Source organism: Gopherus evgoodei, chromosome 21 (genome assembly GCF_007399415.2).
Source record: "Gopherus evgoodei ecotype Sinaloan lineage chromosome 21, rGopEvg1_v1.p, whole genome shotgun sequence".
Lineage (NCBI taxonomy): Eukaryota > Metazoa > Chordata > Testudines > Testudinidae > Gopherus > Gopherus evgoodei.
In genome coordinates, this window is record NC_044342.1 from 11607958 (window position 1) to 11620504 (window position 12547).

A 12547-nucleotide genomic window follows, 5' to 3' on the forward strand; every position below is an offset into this window, starting at 1 on the left:
CCCATCTGGTCTTGGTGACTTATTACTGTTTAATTTATCAATTTGTTCCAAAACCTCCTCTAATGACATCTCAATCTGGGACAGTTCCTCAGATTTGTCACCTAAAGAGAATGGCTCAGGTTTGGGAACCTCCCTCACATCCTCAACCGTGAAGACCCATGCAAAGAATTCATTTAGTTTCTCCACAATAGCCTTATCCCCTGTGAGTGCTCCTTCATCATCCTGATCATCCAGTGGCTCCTCTAGTTGTTTAGCAGGATTCCTGCTTCTGATGTACTTAAAAAAAATGTTGCTATCACTTTTTGAGTCTTTGGCTAGCTGTTCTTCAAATTCTTTTTTGGCCTTCCTAATTACATTTTTGCACTTCATTTACCAGAGTTTATGCTCCTTTCTATTTTCCTCACTAGCATTTAACTTCCACTTTTTAAAGGATGCCTTTTTGCCTCTCACTGCTTCTTTTACTTTGTTGTTTAGCCACGGTGGCTCATTTTTGCTTCTCTTACTATGTTGTTTAATTTGGGGTTTACATTTAAGTTGAGGCTCTATTATGGTGTCTTTAAAAAGTTTCCGTGTGGCTTGCAAGGATTTCACTTTTGGCCCTGTACCTTTTAATTTCCGTTTAGCTAACCTCCTCCTTTTTGTATAGTTCCTCTTTCTGAAATTAAATGCTACAGTGTTCGGCCACTGTGGTGTTTTCCTTGCCACGCAAATGTTAATTTTAATTATATTATGGTCACTATTACCAAGGGATCCAGCTATATTCACCTCTTGGATCTGATCCTGTGTTCCACTTAGGACTAAATCAGGAATTGTCTCTCCTCTTGTGGGTTCCAGGACAAGCTGATCCACGAAGCAGTCATTTAAGGTGTTAAGAAACTTTATCTCTATATTCCATCCTGTAGTAACATGTACAGGGGAGAGATAGCTCAGTCGTTAAACCCAGGTTTGTGTGTTCAGTTTTGGAGGGGCATTCAGGAATTTGGGGCAAAAACCTATCTGGGGATTGGTCCTGCTTTGAGCAGGGGGTTGGACTAGATGACCTCCTGAGGTCCCTTCCAACCCTCAGATTCTATGATTCTACCCAGTCAATACAGGGATATTTGAAATCCTTCTCTATTATTGAGTTTTTTATTATAGTAGCCTCTCTTATCTCCCTGAGCATTTCACAGTCACTATCACCATCCTGATCAGGTGATCAGCAATATATCCCTACTGCTGTGTTCTTATTGTTCAAGAATGGAATTACTATCCATAGAGATTCGATGGTACAGTTTGGTTCATTTAAGATTTTTACTTCATTTGATTCTACATTTTCTTTCACATATAGTGCCACACCCCCACCAGCACCACCTGCTCTGTCCTTCCAATATATTTTGTACCCTGGTATTACTGTGTCCCATCGATTATCCCCATTCCACCAAGTTTCTGTGATGCCTATTCTATCAATCTCCTCATTTAATACAAGGCACTCTAGTTCACCCATCTTATTATTTAGACTTCTAGCATTTGTATAAGCACTTTAAAAACTTGTCACTAGTTAGCTGTCTGCCATTACAGGATGTAACTGAATGAGACTTTTTTTCATTTGATTGTTTCTCATCAGATCCTACCTGTATTTTATCATCTTCCATCCTCTCCTCCTTACTAGGACATAGTGAATCTCCATTAGTAGATCCTCCCCTAAGGGATATCTCTCTCCGAATCATGTGCTCTTCCACACGTGTCAGCTTTCCCCCCAACCCTTAGTTTAAAAACTGCTCTACGACCTTTTTAATGTTAAGTGCCAGAAATCTGCTTCCATCTGACACAACAAGGACCCTGATCTCGGTAGGGGTCATGAAGCTTAAGGGGTGGAAGGGCTGGCAGGGGGAGGGGTTCAGGCCCAGGAGGTTCCATGGAGAAGGCAGATTGCCACCCCACGCTGTCTTCATCCGTCACCCCCTCTCCCCACTGCAGGTTGATCCAGTGACAGACACAGCGATGGCCCCAAAGGGACCCCGCCCCTTGCTCTTCCTGACCCTGGTCCTGCTGGCCGCCTGCCCGGCCCAGCTCAGCAAAGGCGCCAGCTACCGGCAGTTCCTGAACCAACACGTTGACTTCCCCATGATCCTTGGTTTTGACAACCATGCCTACTGCAACTACATAATGGAGCGCCGAGGGCTGACCCGCCCTGTCTGCAAACCCACCAACACCTTCATCCACGCCCCCACCAGCGAGGTCCAGGCCATCTGCAGGGGGTTAGGGAGATGCCACGGACGCAACTTCTGCGACAGTAACTCATCCTTCTTCCTCACCATCTGCCGGGTGGCGCCCGGCTCCCGCCCAGGGCGCTGTGTTTACAGGGGCAGAGTCCAGACCCGCAAGATCCGCGTGGCCTGTAAGCAGAGGCTGCTTGTGCTTTTTGTCAGAATCCTGTAGACCCCAGGCTGTGGCCATGGGCTGGGAGCAGGGGGCCCCTGTTCCCCCGCTTTCGCTGCTGGGGGCTTTCCTGCCCCATCCCTGTCCCTGCGCCTCCTGGGACAATGTTTGTCACAAATACATTGAGCGTCTCCCCTTATCCCACAGGCCAGCAGCTTCAGGCCTGCGGGGGTGTTTCCCATGCTGGGTGCCCAGTTCCCATCAGCACAAGTGAAAATCTAGGTGCCCAGCCCCTGCTGCTGACACTGAGACCATCAGCCTGAGCCCAGCACCTGCCTCGCTGGGTGCCCATTATATAGTACAGCCACCCCTTCCCACCTGGCATAAATTGGGTATTGGGGGACAGGTTGTGGGCAGAAGATTGTCCCAGGCGGGGCCCTAGAAGCTGCTTCTTGCAATAAAACACTTTCCTGCCAATGCAAAACGAATTGGTGTGTTTTGGGGGCTGGAGGCATTTTAGGGCTCTCAAGGGGGCCCTCTATAGCCCCTCCTCTGGCCGCCCTGCCGCAGTCCCTGGGTGGCTCGGACGGCTTCGCTCAGCCCTAGCTGAGCCTGATGCTGAGCCATGAGGTGTGAAATCACAAGGAAATCTCCAGGGAAAAACAAATCCCTTAGGATTATAATCTGGCTCTAAAGCCTTTCCACTAGCCCCAGATCATCACTAGCTGTCAGGGAGAGCTCATTTAGACTTTGCTTACAAATCATCATTTGAAATTATTAGGTTGGCCAACATCACCGAGATAAATGCACTGACATCATAAAAAATAACAGCTGTATAAGGAAGCAAGGAAGCTAGTCTATGTTCATACTTTTAAAATCTATTATACTTTTTCAGATACACATATTTTATCATACACTTTATAAGCTTTTAAAGTGAGTAATTCAGATTTCCAAACAGTCACTAAATTGGTATGTAACTAGCTCACAAAACTTGGGAGGGTGTTGGGGAAATTCAGGGGGGGTGTACACCCCCCTGGGAGGGGTTTAGGGAAATCATTGCCTGCAGGCTGTCCACTGGTCATGCGGATTTGGTGGTGGTTCTGGGGGTGATCTGCTGGTCCAGTGCCTTCGGTGTACCTGCTGCTGAATTGCCACCGAAGCCGCGGGACCGGCGGACCTCCCACAGGAATGCGGCCAAACGCTGCCTAACTGCTGCCATCACACCAACTGGCACGCCCCCTTCCGCCTGCCCATGGCTTGCCGCCCCAGTCATGGGCTTGCTGCCCTGGTGCCTGGAGCCACCCCTGGTTAAAGTTGTACTCCCCCCCCCTCCGCAACCAAAATCTTCAATGTTGCCCCTGCACGCCGCCCAGCCCCACTGGCTCCCCAGATGTCTGTTGGTGGTTGGGATGTGACTCGCAGGTGTCGGTTATGATCCCCTCTTGCTCTTTGTGGTCTGGGGCAGCCTGTCACTATGATGGTTGGAAAGATCTTCTAAACACAGGGGAAGCTTTCACAACCCCTGGGCCCATGGGTTGAGGCTGAGGAAATGGGTGAAGGGACGGGGCTGAGAGTTTCTGACTTTAGGAGGGAAAATTTTCCACCCAAGGAGCTTAAGAGCTGGGGGAAGTGATGGGAAATGTCACAGTAGAAAGTGCCCGGGTTTAGAGCAATGTGTCCTGGCAAGAAGAGGACATCTGCCAGGGACTCCTCACATCTCAGACTCAGACTCAGACTCTAGGACTGGAAGGGACCTCGAGAGGTCATCGAGTCCAGTCCCCTGCCCTCATGGCAGGACCAGATACTGTCTAGACCATCCCTAATAGACATTTATCTAACCTACTCTTAAATATCTCCAGAGATGGAGATTCCACAACTTCCCTAGGCAATCTAGTTCAGTGTTTAATTACCCTGACAGTTAGGAACTTTTTCCTAATGTCCAATCTAAATCTCCCTTGCTGCAGTTTAAGCCCATTGCTTCTTGTTCTATCATTGGAGGCTAAGGTGAACAAGTTTTCTCCCTCCTCCTGATGACACCCTTTTAGATACCTGAAAACTGCTATCATGTCCCCTCTCAGTCTTCTCTTTTCCAAACTAAACAAACCCAATTCCTTCAGCCTTCCTTCATAGGTCATGTTCTCAAGACCTTTAATCATTCTTGTTGCTCTTCTCTGGACCCTCTCCAATTTCTCCACATCGTTCTTGAAATGCAGTGCTCAGAACTGGACACAATACTCCAGTTGAGGCCTAACCAGCGCAGAGTAAAGCGGAAGAATGACTTCTCGTGTCTTGTTTACAACACACCTGTTAATGCATCCCAGAATCATGTTTGCTTTTTTTGCAACAGTGTCACACTGTTCACTCATATTAAGCTTGTGGTCCACTATGACCCCTAGATCTCTTTCTGCCATACTCCTTCCTAGACAGTCTCTTCCCATTCTGTATGTGTGAAACTGATTGTTCCTTCCTAAGTGGAGCACTTTGCATTTATCTTTATTGAACTTCATCCTGTTTACCTCAGACCATTTCTCCAATTTGTCCAGATCATTTTGAATTTTGACCCTGTCCTCCAAAGCAGTTGCAATCCCTCCCAGTTTGGTATCGTCTGCAAACTTAATAAGCGTACTTTCTATGCCAACATCTAAATCGTTGATGAAGATATTGAACAGAACCGGTCCCAAAACAGACCCCTGCGGAACCCCACTTGTTATACCTTTCCAGCAGGATTGGGAGCCATTAACAACTACTCTCTGAGTACGGTTATCCAGCCAGTTATGCACCCACCTTATAGTAGCCCCATCTAAATTGTACTTTCCTAGCTTATCTATAAGAATATCATGCGAGACTGTATCAAATGTCTTACTAAAGTCTAGATATATCACATCCACCGCTTCTCCCTTATCCACAAGGCTCATTATCCTATCAAAGAACGCTATCAGATTAGTTTGACATGATTTGTTCTTTACAAATCCATGCTGGCTATTCCCTATCACCTTACCACCTTCCAAGTGTTTGCAGATGATTTCTTTGATTACCTGCTCCATTATCTTCCCTGGCACAGAAGTTAAACTAACTGGTCTGTAGTCTCCCCGTTCCCCTTCTCAAGCACCGTGTGTGCCCCCCACCGCCCTCTACTTCAGGCTCTCCTGCAACTCCCCCAATCTCTTCCCTTCCAGGGTCTCCATGTGCCCCCAGTGCCCTCTCTCCATACCAGGGTCCGCCATTGCCCCCTCATGACAGGTGCTGTGTAGAACTGATAAATGAAATAGTTTTTAATTGTTCACTTTATCAATGGAAGTTCTGTTCACCATTTATTACACTTGCCTACATTGTAACTTCTGTTCACTGTTTGCCATATTGTAATTCAAACCCCATTTTAAAACACTCACTCCATTTTGTAAAAGCTTCCTCCAACCTTCATTTTTGCAAACCCTGCTGTAATCTTATTAGTTTAGTTTAGATGTGTGAATGAGGTATGTATGGATGATGGAATCAACCTCCAGCCCCAGCCTGTCCTGATGAAATAGAGTTCAAAACCCACCGGCTGAAGATGCAAAGTAAGAAGCATCCACCCTAGAAAGAAAAGGTACTATAGAAGAAAGATCAAAGCCAGGTCCAAGGCTGAAAGTTATGCCTGAAATTGATGGGTGATCAATCAGCAAACCCAGAGGTAGCCTGACACAGCAAGACCTATGGACTCTGGATTCAAACTAAAGCCTACAAAAAGGATGAGTGAGATGGGAGACTTTGGAGGGTAACATTCTGCTGCCAACTTGGAAGGGCATCAGCGCAGGCCCAACAGAGACCCAGCCCCTCCCTGTGCCCGGCTTTTCTGGCCAGTTACCGCCACAAGCTACAAACCCAACCTGCAAAATCAAGCCATGAACTCAAGCTATGTTCAAGACTGGTAACTATGCAGCAGCTGCAGAACATCTGATGGATGTGTGTGTGTGTGTGTGTATATATAGGGCTAGGTATAATGTGTGTGTATAAGGGTTAAATATTAGTTATTGGTCATAAATCAAATTGTTATAATAATAAATGTGGCATCTTTGTCTTGCCCCTTGAAAAGATTCTGTGTAGTATTTTCTGTATAACAGTTGCGTGCACCTCTGTTCCCACTTTCCCCCAGTTCAGGGAATGACGCCTCCTCAGGGTGCTCAGGGTCATGAGCCATCCCCTGCCCTTAGTGGAAGGGTCTGTGCCATCAGGCACAGCTTCCCAACTCTGCTGACCATGGGTGACACAACCTCTTCCCTCTCGGCCACATGGATGCAATTGTCCCTCTACGGCTGGGCAGAAGACAGAAGGGGAACCTTGCAGTCAGGGGATGGATCACCTGATAATTGCCCTGGTCTGTTCATTCTCCCCGAACCATCTGGCACTGACCACTGTCAGCGACAGGCCACAGCCCGTTGGTCTGACCCAGCATGGCTGTTCTGCTGGAGTAACAGGCACACACCAACCCCAGAGCATGCCTCTGAGGTGCCCGGCCCCAGCTCCACGGCACACATGGATGCACCGCATCAGCGTGAGATGCACTGAAATCCAAGGGAAGTTTATTTAACAGCATTTGGTTGCAAGTAAAGTAGTGGAAGCAAGTGGCTACACAGGAACTAAACGCAGAGCCCACCTGGGAGAGCCCGGAGCAAGCTACAAGGACACGTTCTTGGCTAGGGGTGTTTGCCCACATGTAGCCTTTGCAGCAATATCCATCCAGGCTGGCTGGGACCCTCCGTTCAAAGAGAGGACAATCTGAGGTTTGTTTCCTTGGAGAAGGACCAGGCTGTGTCTCAGTCCTCCCGTGACACCTCCTGTTGTCCATAGCAGGGGAAGGCAACCTATGGCATGGGTGCTGAAGGCGGCATGCAAACTGATTTTCAGTGGCACTCACAAGGCCTGGATCCTGGCCACTGGTCCAGGGGCTCTGCATTTTAATTTAATTTTAAAAGAAACTTCTAAAACATTTTAAAAACCTTATTAACTTTACATACAACAATAGTTTAGTTATATATTATAGACATAATATAAAACCATCTAAAAACGTTAAAATGTGTTACTGGCACGTGGAACATTAAATTAGAGTGAATAAATGAAGACTCAGCACACCACTTCTGAAAGATTGCTGACCCCAGGTTCATAGCCTAAACAGGGCATCCTCTCCCTGCGGGTTTTGTTTCTTTCCTTGTGACTTCAGACACCATGGCTCTCAGCATCAGGCTCAGCAGGGCAAATAGGCCCCCTTGAGAGCCCTGAAATACCCCTAGTCCCCCAAATCCACCAACTCATTTTGCACTGGCAGGAAAGCGTTTTATTACAAGAAGCAGCAAGGAAACAATCTCAGTGACAGCTTCCAGGGCCCTGCCTGGAACAATCTTCTCCTCACATCTTGCCCGTAATACCTAATGGATGCCGGATGGGAGAAAGTGACCGTACTGTACAATGGGCACCCAGTGAGGCAGGTAGTGGGCTGAGGCTGAGGGTCTCAGTGCCAGCTAGGGTGCCCATATTTTCACTCATGTGGATGGGAACCGGGCACCCAGTGTGGGAAATCCCCTTGCAGGCCCCAAGCTACCGGCCTGTGGGATAAGGGAAAACGCTGAATGTTCCTGTGGAGACTCATGGCCGGCTTTGCCCAGGAGCGGCAAGGATGGGGCAGGAGAGCCCCCAGTGACAGAGGGCTATCCAGGAGCAAAAACAAGGAGTTTCTGGGTGTGCTAGGGGATAAGCAGGCCCAGGGCAGGATCCTGAAACAGTGAAACCCCCACAGCCTAAATGCTTTGTGCACCTGTGATCCTCAACCCAGTTTCCTCAAGAATGGTAACGGAACCCAGGAGTCCTGGTTCCCAGCCCCACCCCACTCTAAGCCATGAGACCCCATTCCCCTTCCAGAGCCAGGGATAGAATCCAGGAGTCCTGGCTTCCAGCCCAGCTGCTCTAACCAACAGACCCCACTCCCCCTCCAGAGCCAGGGAAAGAATGCAGAAGTCCTGACTCCCCGCTCCTCTAACCACATGGCCCTGGTGCCCGAGTGACTCTACCCCCATACTGGTGCCCTGGGTCCCCATAACCAGCGCAACCTCCTGCCCCATTCAGTCCCTGCCCAGGTTCCCTGCCCAAGTCCCTGGGCATGGAGAGGGGCAGCGACCAAGTCAAGGGAGGGGCAGGCCTGGCTACTGGAGACACCCGTGCCCAGCAAAGCTAGTGGAAGCCAGGTCCTGGCCCCTCAGCACCACCTGAGCTCCAGGGCCTGGAGGAAGGGCAAGGGCTGGAGAGGATGTGGGGTGCAGTAGTCTCTGCTGGGTGTGTGTCCTGCCCCTGCAGTGTGTGTTTGTGTGTGAGAGAGAGAGAGAGAGCGCCAGAGCCAGAGTTTGCATGGGAATATGTCTGTATAGTGTGTATGAGTATGTGTGTTTGTGTGCATTGTGTACGAGTATATGAGCAGTGGATGTATGTGTGTGTATGTCTGAGCAGTGTGTATGAGTATGTGTGTGAGCAGAGTGTATGTGAATGCATCTGGGTGCGGATTGTGTTCGTGTATGTGTGTCTGTCTGTGTGTGTGTCCAGGTGTGTGTGTTTTTAGTGTTCGGGTGGCCAACTTTCTGACCAAACTCTCTGTGTCTCCTTGTCACTAACTGATCCCCTGATGTGACCTGTTGGAGTAGGAGAGGCCAGGCTGGGGCCAGGGGAATCTGGGAGAGGTCAGGCTGGCTGGATACACTGCCCAGTCTGATGCTCAGTTTCTTCTCTGTCTTTCCCCCTGTCCAGCCCAGACCTCACAGATAACGACTGAGGAGAGACAGGCCCCAGAACCAGTTTCCAGCCACCTCTCTTCACTGGCACTAGCTGTGGGGCCCTGCAGTGTCGCCCGGTGCTCACAGGCTCGGGGCTTTGATACCCCCACAGTCCCAGGGCTGGCCTAGATCTAGCCCTTCCAGGACTGCCCATGAGCCCAGCAATGTGGCCTGGGCAGTGTCAGTTGGTGGTTGGGATGTCGCAGGCATCAGACACGATCCCTTCTTGCTCCCTGTGGACTGGGACAGGCAGCTGCCACCATGACGGCTTGGAAAACCCTGCACACCAAGGGGAAGCTTCCATAACCCAGGGGCCCATACCCGCCAGGGCCTCCTCGCATCTCCCCTTTCCACCCCCAAACTCCATGGGTGCCCCCCCACTTCAGGGTCCCCTGCAACTCTCCCCCCAATCTCTTCCCTGCCAGGATCTCCATATACCCCCCATTGTGCCCTCCCCAGACCAGCGTTCCCCATTCCCTCCTCCGGCCAGGGGCTGCGTGTACCTCTGTTCCCACTTTGCCCCACGCCACAGGGTGACTCCTTCCTGGGGTGCACAGGGCTGTGAGCTACCCTCTACCCTTATCAGGAGGATCTATGCCAGCTGGGGGCAGCTCCCTGATTCCGCTGGCCAAGAGTGACACAAATCCTCCCCTCTTGACGTACGCTGTCCCTCTCCAGGTGGGCAGAAGCCAAAAGATGGGTCTGGCTGGCAGGGGATGGCTCAATCTATAATTGCCCTGCTCTGTCCATTTCCCCTGAGCCATCTGGCACTGGCCGTTGTCAGAGACAGGCCTCTAGCTCGTTGGTCTGACCAGGGATGGCTATTCTTCTGGAGCAACAGACACACGCCAGCCCCCGAGTGTCCCCCTGCATTGCCTAGCCCAGGTCCCTCTCTGGTCACCAGGTCCACCAACAGCAATTCCGAGCCCCAGGGTAGAACATTCAATGCCTCCCTTTCCCCCCAGAAAGGGATGGCTGAGGTTTATGACACTACTTTTTATCTTATTGATCACAAGTTAGAACCCACTATAAGTAAGTTGTGGCGTTGCTTGATGTAGTTAACTTTTTTGCCAGTTACAGCACCAGTATTATACAAATTGTAAGCCTAAATATAAGATGTAGAATTTGTTATTTGAATTATATATTTAAATTAATATATATATTAATATACGCATAGTGATCAATGGCTCCATGTCTAGTTGGCAGCTGGTATCAAGCAGAGTGCCCCAAGGGTCGGTTCTGGGTCCGGTTTTGTTCAATAAATTAATGATCTGGAGGATGGCATGGACTGCACTCTCAGCAAGTTTGCAAATGACACTAAACTTGGAGGAGTGGTAGATATGCTGGAGGGTAGGGATAGGATACAGAGGGACTTAGACAAATTAGAGTACTGGGCCAAAAGAAATCTGATGAGGTTCAACAAGGACAAGTGCAGAATCCTGCACTTAGGAAGGAAGAATCTCATGCACTGCTACAGACTAGGGACCGAGTGGCTAGGCAGGAGTCCTGCAGAAAAGGACCTAGGGGTTACAGTGGACGAGAAGTCGGATATGAGTCAACAGTGTGCCCTTCACGAACCCCAATTTGGGAACCACTGATCTAGACTGTTCTCAGTGGTAGCAGATGACAGAATGAGGGGTAATGGTCTCAAGTTGCAGTGAGGGAGGTTTAGGCTGGATATTAGGAAAAACGTTTTCACTAGGAGGGTGGTGAAGCACTGGAATGGGTTCCCTCGGGAGGTGGTGGAATCTCCTTCCTTAGAGATTTTTAAGGTCAGGCTTGACAAAACCCTGGCTGGGATGATTTAGTTGGGGATTGGTCCTGCTTTGAGCAGGGGGTTGGACTAGATGATCGCCTGACGTCCCTTCCAACCCTGATAGTCTATGATTCTATGAAATATATCATGGAATGAAATTGGAGAGAGTTCAGTGGAGGGCAACGAAAATTATTAGGGGACTGGGGCACATGATTTATGAGGTGGGCCTGAGGGAACTGGATTATTTGGGCTATAGAAGAGAAGAATGAGGGGGGAGTTGATAGAAATCTTCAACTACCTAGTATGAAATTAATTCTTTATAAGATATGAAAGGTCGCAAACAGTACATATGCTATGAAAGAGGAAGTTGAAATAAAACATACGATACAAATTTTCATTGCTAGGAAAAATATTGGACTTTATCTTATATTGAGAGGAAAAATCATTTGTACACATGTGCTGAATGTGGGGCTTTGTCTCTTTGGCCAGAGACCAATCCTATTGATGGTGAAATATTGAACTGCCTGAAAACATCACAGCCAAAGATTCATCATGGCCATAGGGTGTGCGGTTGGGTACCCTCTTCCGGCATGGCCAGGGCTTCTACATGCCAGCCTGGCTGCCTTCATTGCTGCTGGTACCACTCCACGTGCACCTAGGAGCCCTGCTGCCTGCCCGGGCAATTGCCCCCTTTGTGCCTGTCATGAGGAGATAGTAGGGTTTAATAGAACAGAAGCACTTCATATCTCTTTTGCCTTAAAGGGTTAACAAGATCAGTGAGCCTGACTGTCACCTGACCAGAGGACCAATCAGGGGACAGGATACTTTCAAATCTTGAGGGGGGAGGTTTGTGTGTGTGCTGTTAGTTTTTGGTTGTTCACTCTGGGGGCTCAGAGGGACCAAATGTGCAATCAGGTTTCTCTCCAATCTCTCTGATACAGGCTCTTATAAGATCAGAATAGTGAGTACCAGGTAAATAAGGCGAGTTAGGTTTATGTTTGTTTTCTTTATTTGCAAATGTGTATTTGGCTGGGAGGAGTTCAAATTTGTATTTTGCTGAAAGGATTTTAATTTGTACTTGTATACTTAGGCTGGGATGGTATTCCCAGTGTCTATAGCTGAAAGACCCTGTAACATATTCCATCTTAAATTTACAAAGATAATTTTTACTGTTTTTTTTTCTTTCTTTAATTAAAAGCTTTTCTTGTTTAAGAACCTGATTGCTTTTTTATTCTGGTAAGACCCCAGGGGACCGGGTCTGGATTCATCAGAGAATTGGTGGGGAGAAAGGAGGGAAGGGGGAGAGAAAGGTTAATTTCTCTCTTTGTTAGGATTACTTTCTCTCTCAGGGAGAGTCTGGAAAGGGGAGAGAAAAGGAGGGTGGGAAGGTGGATTTTCTTCTCTGTTTAGAGATTCAAGGAGTTTGAATCAGAGTGATCTTCCAGGGTAACCCAGGGAGGGGAAGGCTGGAAGAGGCAACGGTGAGGGAAAGAGTTTACTTTCCTTGTGTTAAGATCCATAGGGTCTGGGTCTTGGGGGTCCTTGGGCAAGGTTTTTGGGGGACCAGAGTGTATCAGGCACTGGAATTCCTGGTTGGTGGCAGGAGTACAGGTTCTAAACTGGTAATTAAGCTTAGAGG

At 48.7% G+C, this 12547-nt stretch overlaps 2 protein-coding genes across 2 annotated transcripts in view; both read left to right on the forward strand.

Moving 5' to 3' along the window:
- LOC115638305 (ribonuclease-like) overlaps positions 1–12547 on the forward strand; it is a 59924-nt gene that overhangs the window by 8267 nt on the left and 39110 nt on the right. The window lies entirely within an intron of this gene.
- On the forward strand, positions 1981–2418 carry LOC115638307 (ribonuclease-like). The gene has a single exon (XM_030539902.1). The coding sequence runs from the start codon at positions 1981–1983 to the stop codon at positions 2416–2418; it is 438 nt and encodes a 145-aa protein (XP_030395762.1).